This window comes from Oratosquilla oratoria, chromosome 41 (assembly GCF_046742065.1).
Source record: "Oratosquilla oratoria isolate Oo_2021 chromosome 41, ASM4674206v1, whole genome shotgun sequence".
NCBI classification, from domain to species: Eukaryota; Metazoa; Arthropoda; class Malacostraca; order Stomatopoda; family Squillidae; genus Oratosquilla; species Oratosquilla oratoria.
Window position 1 is genome coordinate 13,861,060 of NC_134817.1, and position 23,232 is coordinate 13,884,291.

The 23,232-nt window shown below is 37.9% G+C and overlaps 1 protein-coding gene across 6 annotated transcripts in view; it reads left to right on the forward strand.

Annotated features, from left to right (window-relative positions):
• Positions 1-387: 387 nt before the first annotated feature.
• LOC143020993 (uncharacterized) overlaps positions 388-23,232 on the forward strand; it is a 99,494-nt gene continuing 76,649 nt past the window's right edge. The window contains exons 1-4 of one of the 6 annotated variants that reach the window (XM_076178071.1): positions 650-966; positions 1,397-1,444; positions 4,731-4,792; positions 4,909-5,138. In XM_076178071.1, the coding sequence (XP_076034186.1) occupies positions 4,784-4,792; positions 4,909-5,138 (239 nt within the window). In that variant the 5' untranslated portion in view covers positions 650-966; positions 1,397-1,444; positions 4,731-4,783. The other 5 variants (XM_076178072.1, XM_076178076.1, XM_076178073.1 and 2 more) reach the window with 5 other exon arrangements.

Sequence of the window (23,232 nt, forward strand, 5' to 3'; positions counted from 1 at the left end):
GAACCTACCGTTATACTGGCATAGAGAAGAGACATACAAGATACTGACAGGAAAATATGATGGAGACTGCACTCAAGGCATATTGAAGCTTAGGGAAGAGAACATAAGCAGGGGAAACTCACTGAAATTATTCTAGACAAGGTCACGGCTGGATGTAAGAAAATATGCTTTCCCGTGTAGGGTTTTCAATAATTGGAACCAGCTGCCTGAATCTGGCTAATTGCAGCAAAATCAGTCAACCAATATGAGGGTAGACTTCACAAATTCAGGCAAAACCAAAAACTAAAATACGATTGTAAAGCAAAGATCCACCACAAAGTGTAAATGTGGATCTGGAGTCATAGGCGTAAGCCTCTTCCAGGAAGTATGTGTCTATACCCTTTGCGTCGCATGAAATTGAGTAATACCCATACACTTCTCCTTGTTAACGTGTAAACAACATATCCCTCGACGTCTGCGACAGGGAAAGCAACACTAACACAATAACAATTGGAGTGCTTCTGTTCGCAAACCTACGAAAGCAATCCAAAACATTAAGAAATACTATATAAAATGCGGAGGAGGAGAAAACATAAGAAACTATCTACAGTAAGATATCAAGAAAAGAAGAAGAATCCATGAGGAGCTGTCGATAAAAAGATTATATCCATCTCAGCTGCGTCAATAATTGACCGATTATCATTTTCAAACATTAAAGCTATCTTCATTGAACTGGACGTTTTCCTCAGTGCGTTCCGCCTTAGTTTGGTTAGCGCTCCCAAATTATTGAAGCAATATAGGCGCCGATATCGTATGTGGCCTACGAATTTTTTCCTTGATGTAGTCTGTGGCCTACCGGACTTTTATTTCGGTATGAGCCTGTCTCTTAAGCTTTAATAGTTTGGGAGCGCAAACTGCTGCCAAGCTAAAGCGGAACGCATCTTCATTTACATTACATTCAAGAATCTGCGGTAAACAAAATTGGAGGTAAAATTTACCCTAAGTTAGGTCAGATTTAGTCTAATTAGGTTAGATTGGAGAAAAGTTATTTTCTTGCCGATCTGAGCGATTCTTTTGTTGGAAGTTTACCCCCACCCTAAGTTGGAGCATAGCCCTAGACTCCTGGCCATAGAATCTGTAAAGTGGGATTTTAAATGGAAATTGACCTTAACCTCCATGATTTATGATTGCATTGGAAAGTAACAAGATGGATACACTCAATATTAATGGCATAAGGAGCTGAGTGGCAAGAAGTACTATCCTAAGTAAATTTGGTAAACTGTTATTTGTCAGTGTCACTGATGCAGTTATCTATATCATTGGATATCTCTTATCATCCTGAGTATTTTGAGCCCCATGAATAAGTACTGCAAATTAATAGTAATGTCAGCAGTGATTTTTGGATTTTTTTTTTCAGGGGATGCAGTGTAGATTAGCACAATCACACCTAACTAAACCTAACCTGGTAATTATAAAAATGTTTTCCAAGAAAAAGCAGTCCCACTGTTTCCTCATTGTTACCAGCTTCATTGTTCCTTAAAGCGTAATGTGGAGGCACTGCATGTGGCTGATGATGCTGGGTACCCCAGTGGGCTGTCCACCAATTTAGTCTTCAGACATTTAGTCTTCTGAACAATTAGTCCTCCTCTAATGAGTCCTCTGACAATTAGTCCTCCTTTAATGAGTCTTCTGACAATCTCCCTTCAAAAGATTATTGTCTACATTTAGTCTTCCCAGTAAATTGTCCTCAACTTAAAATAGATTGATAATCAGTTTAAAAGATCAGTACTTATTATTTTACTGTCAATTGGTGATTTAGCATAACCATGTATAAATGATAAATAATATAAGAATAGGATTAGAGGCTCTAGGGTACCTTATATTTCACACCTGGTATGACATACCAAGTTGATTGATGAGCTGCTATAATGAGGTGTATTTGTGATGGTGAATCAATAGAAGAATGGGTGAAAAACTTTTAGTGACTTATCATTTAAAGATTTTGTTGATTTTTCACATATCATAATGTGGAAAGTATGCCACAACACTAGGCAATTAGCATCTTGTATTTGATTAAAGGGCTTAGTTGAGGATTAGTTGAGTGCATTGAACTTGAATTCAGTTCACATATAAATACTTAAATTATGGTGGTAATCATCATAGGGCAAATTATCTAATTAATCAACTAATTAAGAGTAATTAGTTTTTGCTTTGATCACTGATAACAATTGATAATTTTTGTACAAGAGGAATGAACAGTTGGGAATTACTTGAATTGTGAACTCGGTTCACATGCTCTCATCACTCGTGTTCCATAGAAAGTGACACATAGTCCACCCAGGATGGTGGTGGTCCATCAACATACTTCCTTTTATTTACCTTATCTGTACTTAATTCATCTAATTTGTTGATTTTGAATTCTTTGCTTTAAATTGTGTATCGCCCTGACCCTTCAAGTTAGCCCATTTTTTGATCCCATGGTACTCCATGATGAATGGTCCCATTTCCATTCAACATTCCATAAGAGCCTGACTGACAATCAGAATCCCACCCTTGATGCCAATATTCCAAAGAAATATCTGCAAAAAAAAAGAAAGATTGAAATTTATATATAGCTAATTTTTAATCATGACAAGTGGTATAATCCTTTCAATACAAAATACATGTATACACATTTATATTATATACATTATTTTAATATAGTGTACTATAATCATTCATCGTAAAATTCTTCACTTTCATAAATTTGCATAGAATTACTGGTATTTATTAATATTCTAGCACAGATGTCATCATGAGGAACAGTTTATTGAAATTTTCGGTTCATGATCGCAAATTTCTCCCAACACAACAGAGGAAATCATTGACATTTGATAAGTGATCATGATGCTGCTCACAAAGTATTTAAGTCTATTCTGAAGTTGCACATATTTATGTTTAACTTGTTTCTTAGGTGGATTTCCAGCTGCTGTTTCTGACATTAGATTTTCACTTGTACAATTCTCCTGTTGAAGACACTCATTTGCTTATCAAATCAATGGATGTTTAGCACCAACTAGGACATGGAATTTATTGTTCCAGGCTTATGAAAGATTGTTTGTTCTAACTCCATCATTCAATGTTGTCAAGTTAACATTCTTTGTTTCAGGCAGATACTGAGGAGCACAACATTTAAAGTGAAAAAGTCCTCCTGGAGAGTGAATCTTTTTATAACTGTAAAAATATAGATCAAAAATAGTAAACTAAATCAGATGCATCGGCAGGAGCAATCTCATGTAGATGATTAAATCCTTCCTCTACTTCATCTACCGGCAGGAATGCTAAGGCGTTCAATTTTCCACAGATCAACGGAAGTCCTCATCATCTCTGTATAGCACCGATAGTCCAAGATTTTGAATTTTACGCCACACTCACTGCGCGAGATGGTAATAACATCCATTAATCTCTACATCTTCAAATGCAAATTAAACAGCATTATGAACTGCAAGCACAAAGTCAGTAACTACTTTATACGGCAATGGGAAATATCCTTTTGCCTCTGCCTCTTCACACAAAATGTCCAAAAATGACGAATAGGTAGCCTCAGTCTTTCTTTGAAGAAACATTGATGTCTGCAATTGATGAATCTCCAAGAGGCACATGTGTTACTCAAACAACACTGGTACCATCTGGAAATTGACATCAATGAACCATATCTTGGATTCAGCCAAATTCTGTTGACCTGTGTCAGTAGTAGATGGTGATTATGTCTGTTGGTGACTTATTGTCATGTAACAGGAACCGTTCACCATCTCTGGTTAGTGTCCAGTGTCCTATAATATCAAGTTCTTAGAAATGAAATAATCCATCATGCACATGGGCTTTTGTGCACTGCCAACTGGTACAGTGGAACTAATCTAAAACTAATGTACCCAGTCTGTCATGATTATCAAAGTAAGAAATATGCCCAAAACATGTATCATAGATCGATATGCCATTAAATATATATGTATCACATGTAATAAATTTCAACTTGTTTGATTTTGATGAACATCAGAAGACTAAATGTCCAATTTTAGAAGGCTAATTAGTGGATGACTAATTTTCCAGAAGACTAATTGTCAGAAGGCTAATTAGTGGATGACTATTTGTCCAGAAGACTAATTGTCAGAAGGCTAAATGTTATACATTCACCCAGTGGAGGATAGACCCTGGGTAAAGAAAGCCTGGATGAATGCTTCCTCTGGCCAAATACTGAATAAGGAATTTGCCTCATGTCTCATGCCACTTCACCCACTCCTTAACATTTCTTTGACATCAGGGTGTGCTACTCTCCCCAGCAGCTCCCCCCCCCCCAAAGAAAAAAATACTAAATTAAAAAAAATCACTACTGATGTGCTTGTTGATTTACAATACTTTTTCAAGGGGTTGAAAATGCTCAGAATTATAAGAGCTATCCAATGATATAGATAAGAATTGCATGTGTGACACTGGGAAACAATATGGTAAATTTTATATGAACACATTTGTGAATGGCAAAATTTAGACTCCATGGTGAAGCTGTAACTACAAAATGGTTGATAATGTGTAAGTTATGAGAAGAGGCTTTGTGGTGATGAAGATCTGAATTAAGATTGTTTGTACACATTTTGTTTTCATACAAGCTAGGCATCTAGATGATAAATGAATGCTATAAATAATAGAGGACGTGACTGTATCATTACCATTACTTACTGAGAAATTTCCATTGATATAATTCTTTTAATTTTCAGAATTGTTTTTGAAAAGAACCCCATAAGAAACAAGTGGTTGTAAAGTGAAAAAAATGTCAGATGTAAGTACATAATCTTACATATGAAGATATTGTTCTGAATAAGTTTCATACTCGTAACTTGGAAGTGAATTCCATTAATTTTACTGTCCTTTAAGTACTTGTTTATTTACTTGCAGATATTTATACCTAATTATAGTATGGGTACTTGCATATATTGTACATCCAAGAACAGCAAATCTCCTGATGAACTGTTACGCTGTGGAAAGTGCCAAAGACTGGCACATAGCACATGTCTACGATCTGGTATCCCACCTGGGCAGTTAGAAGGGGACAATTTCTTTGAATTTACATGTCAACCCTGTGCTAAGGTTGACACAGATATTGTATTCAGAGCAAATCTGTCTATGTAAGTGCAGATATCACTGACATAAAGAACATATTAATTTTGTTACTTATTTGTTATATTAATAATGTTTTGATAATGAATATTATTTAACTTCTTTTATATGTGTGTATTTAGCTAGTATTTACCTAGTTGTATTATACGGGAAGGGAAGCTATGCTCGTAGTGACCTGTCTTTGTATCTTACAACATCTAGTTTGTACCTAAATTCTTGTATGGTGTTAGCACACACTGTTGTTTCATCCAATTTGTTCCAGACATCCACCACTCTGTGGATTTTTTTTTTCCCAGATCTCTTCTATAACTATCCTTTTTGAGTTTCTTTTCATGTCCCCTTGTTTTTCTCTTACCCCACTTTAATAAGTCTTCTCTGTCAAAGACTTCCATGCCTTTCATGATTCTGTAAATGGCCAATTGATCTCCACTTTCTCTTCTTTGTTCCAGGGTTGGTAGTTCCAGTTTAGACAGTCTTTGTTCATATGTCAATTTTGAAAGAGTTGGTGGCATCCTTGTCATTGCTCTTTGGATTCTTTCTAATTTCCTTGTATTCTTTTTTGTACTGGGCATCCATATTGTCACAGCATACCACAGTCTTGGTATTACCAGTGTGACTAGGATTTTTTTTTTACCATTACTTCAGCCAAATAATTAAAAGCCACCATTATTGATCTTAGTAAATTGTAGGTTTCTCTGACTATTTTGTTAATATGCTTTTTTGTGGAGATGTCTTAGGTGATGATTACTCCTTGGTCCTTTTCAGAACTTTCTTTAATTCCTTTTTACTGATCTTATATTATCCTGATATTCTTTTTTTTTTTTACCTTTTTCCAAACTCCATTATACTATACTTCTTAATGTTGAAGTTCACTTCCCACTTTTGGCTCCATTCCTAGACCTTTTCCAGGTTTCACTGTAGTGATTTACAGTTTTTTTTCTTCTGTACTATCTTTAGTAGTTTTGCATCATTTGCAAAGAAGTTTATATAATGTTCTACACCTTCAACCATGTTATTTATACATATAGCAAACATTATTGGAGCCAATACTGAACCCTGTGGGACTACACTTATCCTTTCTTCCCAGGTCAAGTTTTTATCTCTAAGTATCACTCATTTTTTTCCCATGCAAGAAATCTTCTATCCATTTCAATAATTTTCCTTGTACACCTGTTGTTTTGAGTTTTCTCAATAATTTTTTGTGTGAAACTTTATTAAACTCCTTTTGTAATTCCAGGAAGACACAGTCTACCCATCTGTCCCTTGCATTATATCAATTAACCTTGAATAAAAACAAATAAAGTTTGTAGCACATGATCTTCCCTGTCTAAAACAGAATTGTTTTGGATTTACAAAGTATTACAAAGGCGTAGCATGCTGACAGGAGACCTTTTGGTCCATAACTAGTTTGGATGCATATTTTTTTTATAATGATAATATAAATAAAAATTATAGTAATATGAATAATAATGAATAAAATAAATGCATAGGTATAATTAAATACTAAACAAACAGGTAAATAGTAAATAATAGATTGACAGATAAGTAGTAATAAATGAAAATCAAGTAAATAATACATATACCAAAGGCTTTTTTTTTCCTTATAAGGGAGGTAGCCAAAAAACAAAGGCATAAAAACCACTCCCACCCATTCCATCCCTAATACACTCCACTCCCCTCCACCCTCTTCTCTCCCTCTTATCTTGGCACCTCCTGGATGACAAGTCATCCCTGCATCTTGCCCACTGCCCTGGGTCAGAAGCAGTGTCACAAGTCTTTCTTCACTCATTCTTTCCATGTGTCCAGACCATTCCAATACTCTTTCCACCCTATCTCCCAACTCCCTTTCCACCCCCGTTCTCCTCCTCACAGCGAAAAAAATACACGGGAGCGACGAGCGATTTCGCTCGGGAAAGTTCCAATGTCGCTCTCGCAAATCCAATAGCAGGAGCGATCCCCCACAAAAAAATTGCTCCCGTGGCAAGATTCAACGTTTTTCATGCATTATCCATCATTTGGCAATCCCTGAATCCCATCACCATTGATGAAAAGATCAGAGCAAACACAACTTACCCGTGATCAATCATTGCATTATCAATCGATATCGTAAATGCAACGCATCAATCAACTTTATTTTTTTGATGTACAGACGCTCCTCAACTTACGTTTTAGTTACGTTCAGAACGGCCGAACGTAACGTGAAAATGAACGTAAGTTGTTACTGTACGTTCCAGTAATGTATGACCGTTCATACTGTACTATACATCCATAAATTCTATTACCGTACCTTATAAAACACCCCTAAATCATTAATTATAAATATAACATTGTAGAATAATAACATTAATTTCAAACAAATTAAATTCAAGCAACATAAAGTGAGATGGTGGAGGAGAAGGAGGAAGGGGAGGGAGAGGAGGAGGAGGCAAGGCACGTTCAGTCTGTCGTTTGTGCCATGTAAACAATGGATGCAGCGTCATGCGTAAGTATCGTTTGAACATCTCGTACTACGGAGAGCGTGCTAAAATAAAAAATTCACTATTTTTCTTTTTTTTTTACAGTCAGTTCAAACGTAAAATAAAAAAAACGTAAAACGAATGAATGTAAGTAGAGGAGCGTCTGTACGTACGTATGTGTACACGGTATAGCTGCTAGAGTTCAATGGGTTACCAAGCCTAGCTTCGTACCAGCTGCATGCGCGCGTATACTAGTACATGTTGACTAGACTCTACACAACTATCGTGCTAAATAATGTCGCTAGTTGCAAATTGCATGGTACCTGTATGCAGGGAAGTTCATTGGTTGCATGCAGCTAGCTGCCCAATGAATGCGCTGACTACATGTACAATGCACCATACCCAATACCACATCACCGCATGCATACGTACACTGTACATATACAAACTCACCCCAGGCCTAGGAGGGGAACTGTGAAATCCCATTTATAACTTCCTCGCGTATTTATGGGAAAACAAAATAGAATCAAATGTTTGGTTAGTAATTAAAAGTAATTAAATTTAAGTACAAATATGAACATTTGATAATTATATATATACATGGCTCTGGAAGTATCAAAACTGGCTCTGGTAATTAAAAAAATGGCTCTGGTGAAATAAAAAAAAAAAAATGAAAAATGGCTCTGGAAAAATAAAAAGTATTTTTTTCCCTGCCTCCTCACCTCATTTCTCACTCTATCCAGCCTAGTAACCCCTATCATACTTCTCAGACACCTTATCTCAAACACATTCAAACTCCTCTCTTCCTCTGTTATGTTCCATGTTTCTGCCCCATACAGTGCTGTCGGCACAATCACTCCTTCATACAATCTCCTCTTAGCATCCATTCCCAAATGTCTATTTCTCATAACACTTTTTAATCCACCCACCAAGGCATTTACTCGCTTCTCTCAATCTATATTCTACCTCCACCTCCACTCTTCCCTTTCCTGCCACATTCGTATCCAAGTATCTAAAACTATCCAATTCCTCCAGTTTATCTCCCTTAATACTCACTTCCAGTCTGCTGCCACTTTCACCCCTTGTACATCTCATCACCTTACTTTTACCCACATTTATCTTCAACTTCTTTTACACACTCTTCCAAACTCTCACTAACTTCCTTAATCCCTCCTCTGATCCTGCTACAATTGTGTGCAGTGTTGTCTGCAAACAACAGCAGCCTCACCTCCCACTTTTCTCCATTTTCTTTAACCACCTCCAATCCCTAACCCACCACCCTTGCATCTACCTCTTGCACCACCCCATCCATGTATAGATTGAACAGCCAATGGCAGTCATTACAGCATCTTGCTTAGGTGTTTAAACGAATCTTAAAGCTTTGAACTAAACTACATTGCATTGCCTCTGCAGGAAGTTTATTCCATTCATTAACTACATGGTTGGCAAAGTTGTTTCTACCCATTTCCAAATTAAATCTATTTCCTGACAGTTTGAGACAATTATTTCTTGTCAGATTCTCATTCAGTGTAAAAATTTTGTCACATATGATGGCAATTCCCTTTAGAATCTTTAACCATTTCCATACGGTGAGGCCTACATAGGCGGCATGAGGAGCAAGTGGGTACTCGTTGTTGCCGACGTTGCCATCTTGATTATATTTATTGTAGTCGTACCTACGTAATTTTCATTCTCTAAACTGGCTTCATCAGTTTTCTATGGTTATCAAAATACACGGGTGAAAGAGAACGAATGATTGAGCACTGACTTTATTTTTTATAATGCGATTATGACGCAACATCACATGTCGGGCAGCTAATGCTGCCAGATGTGCGATGTGCCCCGGAGTGAAGATGTTAAAGACCTGTATAAAGTCGCCTCTGAGTCTATGTTTTTTTTTTTTTTTTTAGGAAAATAGATTCATATGTTTTAGTTGATTATTGTATGATTTATTTTGATATTTGGAATCAGTGTTATGGCTCGCCATTGTACTTTTTCCATGGTGACCATACAGAAAGAGCATATTCCAAATGTGGATGAACTGACGATTGCTTGTATATAAGAGATGGACTTTTGAAGTCAAAAGATCATGCAATCAGTCCTAGAATCTTATTTGCTTTCTCAGAGGCTGAAATACATTGCTTAGATGATTTGGGATCGTTACTGATAATTATGCCGAGATCCTTTTCACTATCCACTTATGTTAAAATTTTTCCAAATGACTTGTAATTGTACTTACTGTTATTTTTACCAATGTGCATAACCTTGCATTTACTTGTGTTAAATTCATTAGCTACTTTTCAGACGATGTAATTTATCTAAACATTATTGAATATCTAATTGATTTAAGTGATCATTTGCCATTCCACACAATTTTGTATCATCAGCAAATTTGGAGACAATTGATTTCAGTCTGTGGTCTATATCATTTATATACACAATGAAATAGAAGTGGCCCAAGAACCCTGAGGAACTCCAGTCATAACATTTTTTCATCTAGAAGTTTTGCCATTTAAAACAACTCTCTGTTTTTGATCATTCTACCAATTTCTAGTCCAATTTAATAGGCTCCCACTTACTCTGTGTGAAGCTAATTTAGTAAGTAGCCTTTTGTGGGGGACAGTATCAAAAGCAAAGTCTAGATATATTAAATCTATATTGTTTCTTTTGTCATAATTTGAGATGACTGTGTTGTAGAATTTGAGTTAGTCACACTAGAATGTTTCTGTTGGAATCCATGCTGGCTATCATTTATCAAACAGTTACTTTCTAAATGATGTTTGATAGCATCTGTGATGATAGTTTTGATAATTTTTCCTACAATTGAAGTCAAGCTTATAGGCCTGTAGTTATTTTGTTTCTTTTTGTCACCTCTTTTGAATATGGGAGTAATGTTAGCTAGTTTCCATTCTCTTGGGGCATCTCCGGATATGATAGGTTTCTTGAATATAATTTCTAATGATTCAGCAATCTCAGTTTTCATTTCCTTTAAGATTCTTGGATGCCAGCCATCAGGCCCTGGTGTTTAATTAATTCTGAGTTTCTCTATACACCTTTTAATTTTTTCTTTTGTTATATTTACTGTAGTAAGTTCACCCTAGATTTTTCACAGGTTTCAGTTTGGAGTTCACTTTGAGGTGTTTCATTTGTGAATACTGAGCTAAAATAGTTTAAAATATCACACATTCCTTCATTTGAATATTCAAGTTGACCGTCAGCAGATGATAGAGGGTCAGTGTGATTCCTAATAACCTTTATATCTCTAATGTAACTATAGAATTCTTTGGAATTCTTTTTGGATTTATCAGCAACATTCATTTTGTATTTTTTTAAATCTGTATTATAACATAACTTTGATAGTCATTAGGTCCCAAGCACTTGTATTTCTCATAAGCCTATCTCTTTTTAGCAATACTTTTTTCAGTTTCTTTGTCAAACCATTTTAGGTAAGCCTGATTTGGGGGAGGCATCAGTTCTTAAATGGGATGTAAGTATGAACCATCTTAGGAAGTGTATTTTAAAATATTTTCCATATCTGATCTACAGATCTTTCACTTAATTTTGCCTCCCAGTCTGTAAGCTGAAGTTCCTGAAGTATTCATATGAACTGAGCTTTACTAAAATTGGGTATTTTAGATACACAAGTATCTATTCTAAAAGTTTAGCAGTTTGAATCTAAGTTTGGAAAGAAATTAAGAGAGGAAGAGGAGGCGAATCAAGTAGAGAAGAAAAGGTAAAAGGTGCAGATGGTGAGATGGTAATGGGAGAGAAGGCAGTAAGAGGAAGATAGGCAGAGATTTTAGGGAGTTGTTAAATGTGAAGGAGGATAGGGAGGGAAAGATATTTGCAGTGGGAAGTGCTAAGAAAATGACAGTGATGAATAAGGAAAATGGAGGAGAAATAAGGAAGGATGAAGTGAAGGCAGTCGTTAAGATGATGAGAGCAGGTAAGGCACCTGGGTTGGATGGATGCCATGCAGAATGTCTATAAAAAAAAAAGGAGGTACAGTGATAGTGGACTGGCTGGTGAGGTTATTTAATGTTTGTTGAAGAGAGGGTAGAGTGCCAGAGGACTGGAGGAATGCCTTTATAGTTCCACTTTACAAGGGAAAAGGGGACAAGTGTGAGTGTAGTAGTTTCAGATGGAAGCTTGTTAAGTATAGTTGGGAAGGCTTATGGGAGGATCTTGATTGAGAGAATTAGGAGAGGAACAGAGGGAGTAATTGGTGAGGAACAGTGTGGATTTAGGACAGGTAGAGTTTGTGTAGATCAGATTTTTGTGGTAAGACAGATATGTGAGAAAGCTATAGGAAAAGGCAAGGATATTTTTTGGGCATTTATGGATTTGGAAAAGGCTTATGACAGGGTAGACAGAAAGGCACTGTGGGAGGTTTTTGCAGATATACGGGATAGGAGGAAAGCTTTTAGGAGCTGTCAGGAGTTTTTACGAGAGTAGTAAAGCATGTGTCAGGATTAGAAATGGAAAGAGTGAGTGGTTTGAGGTAAAGGTGGGACTTCGTCAAGGATGTGTTATGTCACTCTGGCTGTTCAACTTATACATGGATGGGGTGGTGTGAGAGGTAAATGCAAGGGTGGTGGGTCAGGGATCAGAGATTTTTAAAGAAAATGGAGAAAGGGGAGGTGAGCCAGCTGTTGTTTGCGGACGACACTGTGCTTGTAGCAGGATCAGAGGAGGGATTAAGGAAGTTGGTGACAGAGTTTGGGAGTGTGTGAAAGAAGAAAGCTAAAGATAAATGTGGGTAAAAGTAAGGTGATGAGATGTACAAGGGGTGAAAGTGGCAGTAGACTGGAAGTGAGCATTAACCCCTTCCATACAGTGCCGGATACGTAGGCGTCATGAGGAGCAAGTGGATACGTGAGGCTGCCATATCAGCATCTTGATTATATTCATTGTAGTTGCCCCTCTGTAATGACATTCTCTCTAAACTGCCTGTAATCACATTTTCTATGGTTATCAAAATTCATGGGTGAAAGAGAGAACGATCGATATAAGCGGTGACTATATTTTATGATGCGAGTATTATTACGACACGTCGTACGGCTGGCATTGGCTGCTGCCCGCGAGATTTAAGGCCCGTACTGAAGAGGTGGGAGAGCGACTGGAGGAAGTGGATAGTTTTAGATACTTGGGTGCAAATGTGGTAGGAAAAGGTGGAGTGAAGGTGGAGGTAGAATGTAGATTGAGAGAAGCGAGTAAATGCTTTGGTGGACTGAAGAGTGTAATGAGAAATAGACATTAATGGATGCTAAAAGGAGATTGTATGAAGGAGTGATTGTGCCAACAGCACTGTATGGGGCAGAAACATGGAATATAAGAGAGAAGGAGTTTGAATGTGTTTGAGATAAGGTGTCTGAGAAGTATGATGGGGGTTACTAGGCTAGAGTGAGAAATGAGGAGGTGAGGAGGAGAACGGGGGTGGAAAGGGAGTTGGGAGATAGGGTGGATGAAAGAGTATTAGGATGGTTTGGACACATGGAATATAAGAGAGGAAGAGAGAAGGAGTTTGAATGTGTTTGAGATAAGGTGTCTGAGAAGTATGATGGGGTTTACTAGGCTGGATAGAATGAGAAATGAGGAGGTGAGGAGGAGAACAGGGGTGGTAAGGGAGTTGGGAGATATGGTGGATGAAAGAGTATTGGGATGGTTTGGACACATGGAAAGAATGAGTGAAGAAAGACTAGTAAAAGAGGTATGAAAGGGAGATGTGGAGGGAATGAACATGAGGGGGCGACCTAGGATGAGATGGATGGATGTGGTGAAAGGGGCTTCTATTGAATAAGGATGGGAGAGGACAGAAGACAGGGGTGAATGAAAACTGGTTGTATATGGATGATGTTGTGATGCATGAGGTGGAATGGGTAGTGGGATGGGGGTGAGGTAGTATGTGTGAGAAAAATTTGACGCAGCCCGAAGGGATTTCTCCCCGTCTTCTCCTTTTCTGCATGAGGGGACGGAGAGGGGGGGGTCGCTGATTTAATGAAGCAGCCTTGCTGTGGATGTGCTGTGTCTTGTGACACTGCTTCTGACCCAGGGCAGTGGAGAAGCTACAGAGATGACCCGTCATCCAGGAGGTGCCAAGATAAGAGGGAGGGAAGAGGGTGGAGGGGAGTGGAGTGTATTGGGGATGGAATGGGTGGGAATGATTTTTATGCCTTTGTTTTTTGGCTACCTCCCTTGTAAGGGGGAAAAAGCCCTTGGTATATGTATGTATGTATGTATGAATCTAAGTTGTGATCACTATTTGCAATAGTTTCACTAACTTCTACATTGGTTATCATGCTTTTACAGATAGTGATCAATAGATCAATTAAGTTTCCATGTCTTGCGGGCTCTTTTACATGCTGCCACCAAGTAAATCTATCAAGTGACTACCTATATGGCCATATTCTAGGGTCATCCAATGAATGTCAGTAAAATTGAAACCACCCAGTATCAATAAGTCATGGTTGCAGAAACTAAACAGTTCTTGAAACAACAGTTTGTCGTCTGCTAATAATGTTTTTGGCTTATATATTACACCTACATTCATTTTTTGTCTGTTTGTGTTAATTCTACCCACAAACTATAATACGCATCCTGTTTCACTTTCTCTAAAACACAGGCGACATTGCTTTTAACATACAACAGAATACCCCCACCTTTCTTATGGTTTCTATCCTGATGAAAGTGTTTAAATCCCACAATATTTAATTCAGCTTCAAGCTCTTTACCATTAAACCATGTCTTGGTTATTCCTATCATATTGAGACATACGCCTGTATTTCTTGGAATTTATTCCTAATACTACAAGCATTAAAGTACATGGTATTAAGAAACTCATGATTATTTCTTTTAGACACTTTTGTATTTCAACATCATGCCTTATATTATAATTTTGTTCTTTATTAACACCTTGCTCTATATTGACATTTGGTTCTTCATTGACATTCAGTGCCTCATGGACATCTGGTCCCTCACAGTCATTCGATTTCTTATGTATACCTTGCCCCCTTATGTCACGGTGTTCCACACCGGCCACCCATTGTTCACTAACATTCTGTCCAGTATCCCTTCCTAAAATGATATTCTGTCCTCCACTGACATATCCTACTGTGATATTTTGTCCACCACTATCATTACATACCATCATGATATTTTGTTCACTATCATTATATCCCATCATAATATTTTGTCCTCCACTATTATTACATCACATCATGATATTTTGTCCTTTGACATGACATCCTAATGTAATATTTCATCCTCTCCTGACATTTCCTAAAATGATATTTTGTCCTACACTGACATATTACTCTACATTATTGTTATACCCTACTCTCTTTTCCCCAATACACTCTTATTTCCCCTTCCCTTTGAGTTTCTACCCAAAAGAAGAAACTAGTTCATTACAAACTCCCACAATGAGATTTGTAAGAACATCTTTGCTTCTGCGAGTAAGGTGGATCCCATCAAAAGCATAAAGGTCATGGTGCCTGGAAAAGAGATACCAAGGATCAAGAAAGTGTTATCCTAGTTGCGTGCACAATTGTGATATCCTCTCATTGATCCCTATGGCTCTACTGTTCCAATATGAGCCAGTATAGATCCTCAGAAGGATCCCACAGACTACGCGATGGCTCCCACACTCCTTCATCTCCTGAAGAAGGACCTTGTAATTTGAAACAAGTTCCTCTGATCTCACCCTATCCACATCATTACTTCCTGTATAAACAGTCGTAATCGTGTTTATCTGCCTTTGTTCCCTGATGGTCTGGGCACAATCAGTGATCCCACAGCCCAGTCAACATACAAGCTCGCAATGCCATTTAGTCTTCTGCTGCAGGATGTCATCATAGCCTCCCACCATGGAGTCCCCCACCACCAAGAGTTCCTGATTTTCAGCCACCTCATCCCCCAGCAGAGCAAAATAATTGGCTAGAGCCAGTGGTTGCTCTATGGGGCACCCGCATTCTGAATGCGGGCTCAACAAATGGGACTCCACAGAGTGCCATTTGCTCATGGCAGTGGCAGAAGTGGAAGAGGTATTTACCTATTTACCTAGTTGTATTTTGCGGGAAGGGGAGCTACGCTTGTGGTGCCCCGCCTTTGTATCTCGCAGTGTCTAGTTTGCTGTTAAACTCATGAATGGTTTTTGCACACACTATTTAATTGTTCAGTTTGTTCCAAGTGTCCACCACTCTATGTGGAAAACAGCTTTTCTTCATATCTCTTCTGTAGCTATGATTTTTTTATTTTCTTTCCATGCCCTCTTGTGCTTCTCTTGTCCCAGTTTAACAAGTCCTCTCTATCGAGTATTTCTGTGCCCTTCATGATTCTGTAGATGGTCAGTAGGTCACCTCTCTTCTTTGCTCCAGAGTCAGTAACTCTAGTTTAGCTAATCTCTCCTCATATGACAAGTTTGTAAGTGCAGGTGCCATTTTTGTGGCTGCTCTCTGGACTCTTTCTATTTTCTTTATATTCTTTTTGGTACTGGGTGACCACAGTGTCACCGCATATTCTAGTCTAGGTCTTATCAGTGTGACCAATATTTTTTTTATCATTTCTTCATCCAAATATGTAAATGCCACTTTTATTGATCTTAGCAAGTTGTAGGATTCTCCAACAATTTTGTTTATCTGTTTATCATAGGACAAGTTGTTTGAGATAATTACACCCAAATCTTTTTTGGATCTCTCCTTCTTTACCTCCTTGGTTCCAATTTTATATTGTCCTGATATTCTATTTTTGCTTTTTCCAAACTCCATTATGCTACACTTGTTAATATTGAAGTCCACTTCCCATTTCTGACTCCAGTTCCATACCTTATTCAGGTCTTCCTGCAGTGATTCACAATCCTTTTCAGTTTTTACTTTCCTTAACAGTTTGGCATCGTCTGCAAAGAAGCTCATGTAACATTTCACATCATCATCCATGTCATTCACATAAATAGCAAACATTATTGGAGCCAATACAGATCCTTGCAGTACTCCACTGATCACCTCTTTCCAACCTGAATATTTTTCTCTGAGCACTACTCTCATCTTTCTACCAATCAAGAAGTCCTCCATCCATTTAAGTAGTTTCCCTTGTATCCCTCCTATATATTCCATTTTTTTTTTAAATAATTTTTTGTGTGGCACTTTGTCAAAAGCTTTTTGTAAGTCCAGGAAGGTACAATCAGCCCATCTATTCCTTTCTTGCACTATATCTATTAATCTTGAGTAGAAACATATCAAGTTTGTGGTACATGATCTTCCTTGTCTGAACCCAAGTTGTCTTGGGTTTATTATATTATTATCTTCCAGGTGTTGTACCTATCTATTCTTGATGATTTTCTCACAAATTTTGGCTATAGTGCTTGTTAGTGAGACTGGCCTGTAGTTAGTTGGTTCTTCCTTGTTTCTTCCTTTATATATTGGTACAATGTTAGCATTTTTCCAGTCTTTTGGTAATTTCCTTCTTTGAGTGAGGAACTTATTATGTTATGTATTTTGTCCATTAGTTCTTCTTTGCATTCTTTTAGAATCCAATTTGCAATTCCATCCAGGCCATGTGATTTCCTGACGTCAAGGTTTGATAGATGTTCCAATATTTCTTTTTGTGTAATTGTTATCTCACTCATGGGGGAAGATCGCCTTTCATTACCTTCGTCCCAATATTGTGCTTTCTTTTTCATGAAGACAGATTTGAAGTGATTATTCATGACTTTGGCCATTTCTAATTCTTCTGTATTCTATATTCCCTTGGCGTAGTTTTGCCATTTCCTGTTCGTTTTTAAGTTTACCATTCATGTATCGATAGAATAGCTTGGGTTGTTCTTTGTATTTATCTATAATATCCTTTTCATGGTTCCTTTTTTCCTCTCTTCTCACTTTAACATACTCATTTCTATAGATTAAACTTGCCATTTTCCAGTTATTTTTTTATCTTTTCTCCATCTTTTCCAAGCTCTGTCCCTTCAATCTTTTGCTGCACTGCATCTGTTGTTGAACCAGCATTTAATGTACACTCTCTCTAGCTTCTGTCTTGGTACATGCCTATTCACCCCTTCATTGTAATTATCCATCAATATATCCCATTTCTCTTCCACTTTTGTCTCTTCCATGTAAAATTTTTCCCAGTTTGCATTCTGGAAGAATTTCTTTAGTTTTGCAAAGTCCATTTTGTTGTACATCAATCTTCCCTTCCTATGCTTTTCATTTCTCTCCATGTATATTTCTTCCTTTATTTTAGTCTCAGTGAGTATATGGTCACTCTTTTCAATTGGTGTCTTGTATTGGATTTTATCCACAATTTCAGGTTCTGTTGTAAGTATTAAATCTAGTTTTGATGGCTCATTTTTTCTGTATCTGTTGTTTTCACTGACCCACTGAATCATTGTATATTCCATGGTCATATCCAGCAGTACATTACCCCACAAATCTCCTCTCACTGTCATGTTCTCCCAACAAATTTCTTTGCAACTGAAGTCCCCCATAATTACCAGATTACCCCTGCCCATTAGTATCTCATTTAATGATTGCCTTGTATCTTCTAGCATTTTTGTATGCTCGTTCTCTTTCCAAGTGTTCATTTTTGGGGGGCACATAAGTCATCACAATTTTTGTCACATTTAAGTTTTTCTAGGCCAAGAAATTCCTCCTCCCTGTTTCTTGTCTCTGTTTTTAATCCAATAATTGTATAGTCCATGTCCAACATCAATGGATGGTATTTCACCCCTTAGTTTAGTCTCCACAATTCCCATTATGTCTGATTATTCTTCTAACAGGTAATCATTAAGTTCATTCAGTCCTGAAATTAATCCGTTGATGTTGGTGTAGGCCACTTTCAATTTTCTTCTTTCTCCATTTTTTTTTCTGTCTTTGGTTTGCCCATTCTGATGTACCATTTCCTCAGTCTCATGTCAATTACTCTCCAATAGAATTCCTCACTTTCTGTCTGTTCTCTTCGTGTTTTTTTCCCTTGCTTCATCTCTTAGTGTCTTTTCTTTTTCTTATTCCTCAATACTCATTTCTCTTTTTAACTTATCTTATTGTACTTTTCACTCCTTGCCAAGTTACCTACTTTTTCAAATATGTCTTATACTACCATTTGTGATCTTTGTTTTATCTTTAGTGGTCGATTTCTATCCTAAGAATAGTGACCAATTCTATATGCATCATCTATGTCTTCCCGTGCATCTTGGTCTCCATCCTGAATTTCTTTTAGGATTACTATTGCTGTCTCTTTCTCTTCTTTTTCGCTCATGTACCTCGCCATACCATGTTTTTCTTTTAGTACATATACCACAATACATTTTTTCCTATCCACTGTGTCTCTGACCCAATTTGCTTTTTCATTAATTACTTGGATAATTGTGTCTTTTGCATTTTCCTGCATTTGTTGTTGGACTATTTCTTTGAAAACAATTTCTTTATTTTGAATGTTTTTCTCCCATTTCTTAATCTTTTGGATACTTTTCTCACCTAAGTTCTCTTCGATTTTTTCAGTCATTTCTTGTATTTTTGTTGTTTACCTCTTTTTTTAAGTTTTTGCTATTAGTAGTATCATTAATTCTCTTCATTATCACTCTTCAACTCTCTTATATCATTTTTCATTTCCATAATCTCATTTCTTAGATCCAAGTTTTCCTCAGGTCAGAAATCTCAAACCGTATCCTGTTTTTGCTCATTTTCCTTTCCATCTCTAAGATTCAACTTAAACTCCTTCTTTCGTACTTACTGAATCCAGAAAAAGCATCATTGTGATATTCCCATGTGGCTGCTGGAGTCTTGTAAAGTTTGTTTATATCAGGGTTCGGCATGGCATCACTAGATGGCTCTGATTCTCAGTTGTTGCTCAAGTCAGACTTTTTTCGTTATTTTCCTTCATTTTTTGCTAATTGCGTCTTAATACATTTAACTAGCACTGCAGAGAGATAATTATGGACACCCACGATTTCTCTCCCATACAATACAAACCAGGTTTTCTTTTTCATTGTTTATCCTCTTCTTTGGGACCCAGCGACGAAGGTGTTGATGGCTCTGTGGTCGGCGTGTGTGGTACACTCTTTGGGTTGTGGGGAGGAGTCATGCTTTTCACAGAGTGCACTCTTGAGAAAACGATTTAGTATATTGTTCTCTTCCAGATGTTTAGTCCATCTACCCTGTCATAAGTAAAAGAACAAATACAAGCAGTGACCAAGAAAGTTGGATAAACAATAAAAGAGACAGATCTCCAAAAAATTAAAAATCACTGGAAAGTGGAACAAGAAAACCAGAAAATAACTTTTAAATTGTACAGCCACAAGTAGAAGAGAATGCAAAAGAAACTGTAAGGAAAAAAAGAATTGGGTCAGAGACACAGTGAATAAAAAAATGCATAGTAAAAGTGCATAGTAGTTTATGGTATTAAAAACATAATGTAGCTAGATACCCAAGAGAAAAAGAGGAGAAAGAAATTGCAAAAGAAATTCTGAAAGAGATACAAGAGGAGGGACAAGTAATGGAAAAAGAAATAGAAGTGCATAGAATGGGACTATACTCTAAAGAAAAAATAGACCATTAAAAATTAAACTAAGGTCTCAAATGATAGCGGAAGTACTATCAAAAACAGCAAAGTTGGCAAAAAGTGAAAATTACAAAAATGTATGAAAAAAAGCTATGAGGAAAAAGAACAGAGACTGATTTTTTTTTTTTTTTTTTTTTTTTTTTTTTTTTTTTTTTGAGTAATCTGAGGCTGAGAAAATGGTATAGAAAAAAAGGAAATGCAATAAACAAAAATGGAGGAGGAAAAGAAAAAAGAAAAATAATGTATACCAACAAAGATGGCATGATTTCAGGACTAAACAAATTAAACAACTATCTGGCAGAAGAGAAACTGGATGTAATGGGAATTGTGGAGACAAAATTAAAAGGTCCACTACCACCAAATACTGTGGGACAAGGTTTATACAACCATTGGATAAAAAATAGAAAGGAGAAACAGGGTGGAGTCATGTTTTTGACTAAGAAAGGCTTAAACGTGACAAAGATAACATACATACATACATATACCAAGGCTTTTTCCCCCTTACAAGGGAGGTAGCCAAAAAGGAAAAGGCATAAAATCATTTCCACTCATTCCATCCCTGAATACACTCCACACCCCTCCACCCTCCCTCTTATCTGAGCACCTCCTGAATGATGGGTCATCCCTGCACCTTGTCCACTGCCCTGGATCAGAAGCAGTGTCGCAAGACACAGCACATCCACAGAAAGGCCGCTTCATTAAATCGGCGACCCCCCCTCTCCGTCCCCCCATTGCATAAAAGGAGAGGACGGGGAGAAATCCCTTCGGGCTGCGTCAAATTTTGCTCACACATACTACCTCACCCCCCACCCCCGCCCATTCCGCCTCATGCAATCACAACATCATCCATATACAACCATTCTCCATTCACCCCTGTCTTCTGTCCTCTCCCGTCATTCCTCAACAGACATTCCCCTCTTCCCCAAAGCCCCCTTCACCCCATCCATCCACCTCATCCTAGGACGTCCCCTCATGTTCACTCCCTCCACATCTGCCTTCCATACCTCTTTTACTAGTCTTTCTTCACTCATTCTTTCCATGTGTCCAAACCATCCTAATATTCTTTCATCAACCCTATCTCCCAGCTCCTTTTCCACCCCTGTTCTCCTCCTCACCTCCTCATTTCTCACTCTATCTAGCCTAGTAACCCCCATCATACTTCTCAGACACCTCATCTCAAACACATTCAAACTCCTCTCTTCCTCTCTTATGTTCCATGTTTCTGCCCCATACAGTGCTGTTGGCACAATCACTCCTTCATACAGTCTCCTCTTATCATCCATTCCCAAATGTCTATTCCTCATTACACTTTTTAATCCACCAAGTCATTTACTCGCTTCTCTCAATCTACATTCTACCTCCACCTTCACTCCACCTTTTCCTGCCACATTTGCACCCAAGTATCTAAAACTATCCACTTCCTCCAGTTGCTCTCCCTTAATGCTCATTTCCAGTCTACTGCCATTTTCACCCCTTGTACATCTCATCACCTTACTTTTACCCACAATTATCTTTAGCTTTCTTCTATCACATACTCTCCCAAACTCTGCCACCAACTTCCTCAATCCCTCCTCCGATCCTGCCACAAGCGCAGTGTCGTCCGCAAACAACAGCTGGCTCACCTCCCACTTTTCTCCATTTTCTTTAACCATCTCCAATCCCTTGCCCACTACCCTTGCATTTACCTCTCACACCACCCCATCCATGTATAAGTTGAACAGCCAGGGCGACATAACGCATCCCTGACGAAGTCCCACCTTTACCTCGAACCACTCACTCTTTCCATTTCCAATCCTGACACAAGCTCTACTACTCTCATAAAAACTCTTGACAGCTCCGAGAAGCTTTCCTCCTATCCCGTATATCTGCATAACCTCCCACAGTGTCTTTCTGTCTACCCTATCATAAGCCTTTTCCAGATCCATAAAAGCCCAAAAAACATCCTTCCCCTTTCCTATAGCTTTCTCACATATCTGTCTTACCACAAAGATCTGATCTACACAACCTCTACCTGTCCTAAATCCACCCTGTTCCTCACCAATTACTCCTTCTGTTCCTCTCCTAATCCTCTCAATCAAGATCCTCCCATAAGCCTTCCCAACTACACATTAAGGTCTCCCAGTACTATTACATTGACATTTTTTGATGCTATCCCCCGCCATTTTGATGCTATCCCCCGCCACAACCTAACAAATAAAATATATAACACAGACATGCACAATAACACCAAAAGATGGCTGGCCAATTATCTGGCAGGCAGGAATGCTCATGTGTCATATAATGGCCAATCATCGCACATCAGAAACATTAAGAACGGAGTACCGCAGGGCTCAGTTCTATCCCCCACATTATTTAATCTATACATGCATGACTTACCCACGCCAGACACCTCAGAAATACAAATCTCTTCTTACGCAGACGACATAACAATCACATGCACACATCGTAACACAGACAAAGCTGCAGAAATAATCCAGCCTTACCTTGACACACTCAACACATGGTTCATCACAAACAGACTCAAAATAGCTCCAACCAAATCTACAGCAACACTTCTCACCAACTGGACAAAAGAACACAAATACATACCTCATCTCTACATCAACAACACTCTAATACCACACACAAACACACCGAAAATTCTTGGTGTAACATACGATACATCCATGTCTTTCAAACAACACATCACAAACATAAAAAACAAATGCACACCTAGACTTAACGCACTTAAGTCAATCACTGGAACAACATTTGGACAAAACAAAGAAACTAATATAACAATATACAAACAATGTATACGCTCAGTGATGAATTATGCGAGTCCTGCATGGGCTCCTAATCTCAGTGAGACACACCACAACACCCTTCAAATCATACAAAACAAAGCCCTAAAAACAATTACAGGCTGCACAAATACATCACCTACAGACCATTTACACCATGAAACAAAAGTCCTCAAAGTCAAGGAACACCTCGACATGAGAGGCACACAAACACTTGCTGCAGCCACCACAAACACATCACACCCGTTACACTACATAGCAGAACACCCACACACACCAAGAAACATTAAAACTACACCCAAAGACCTTTATTA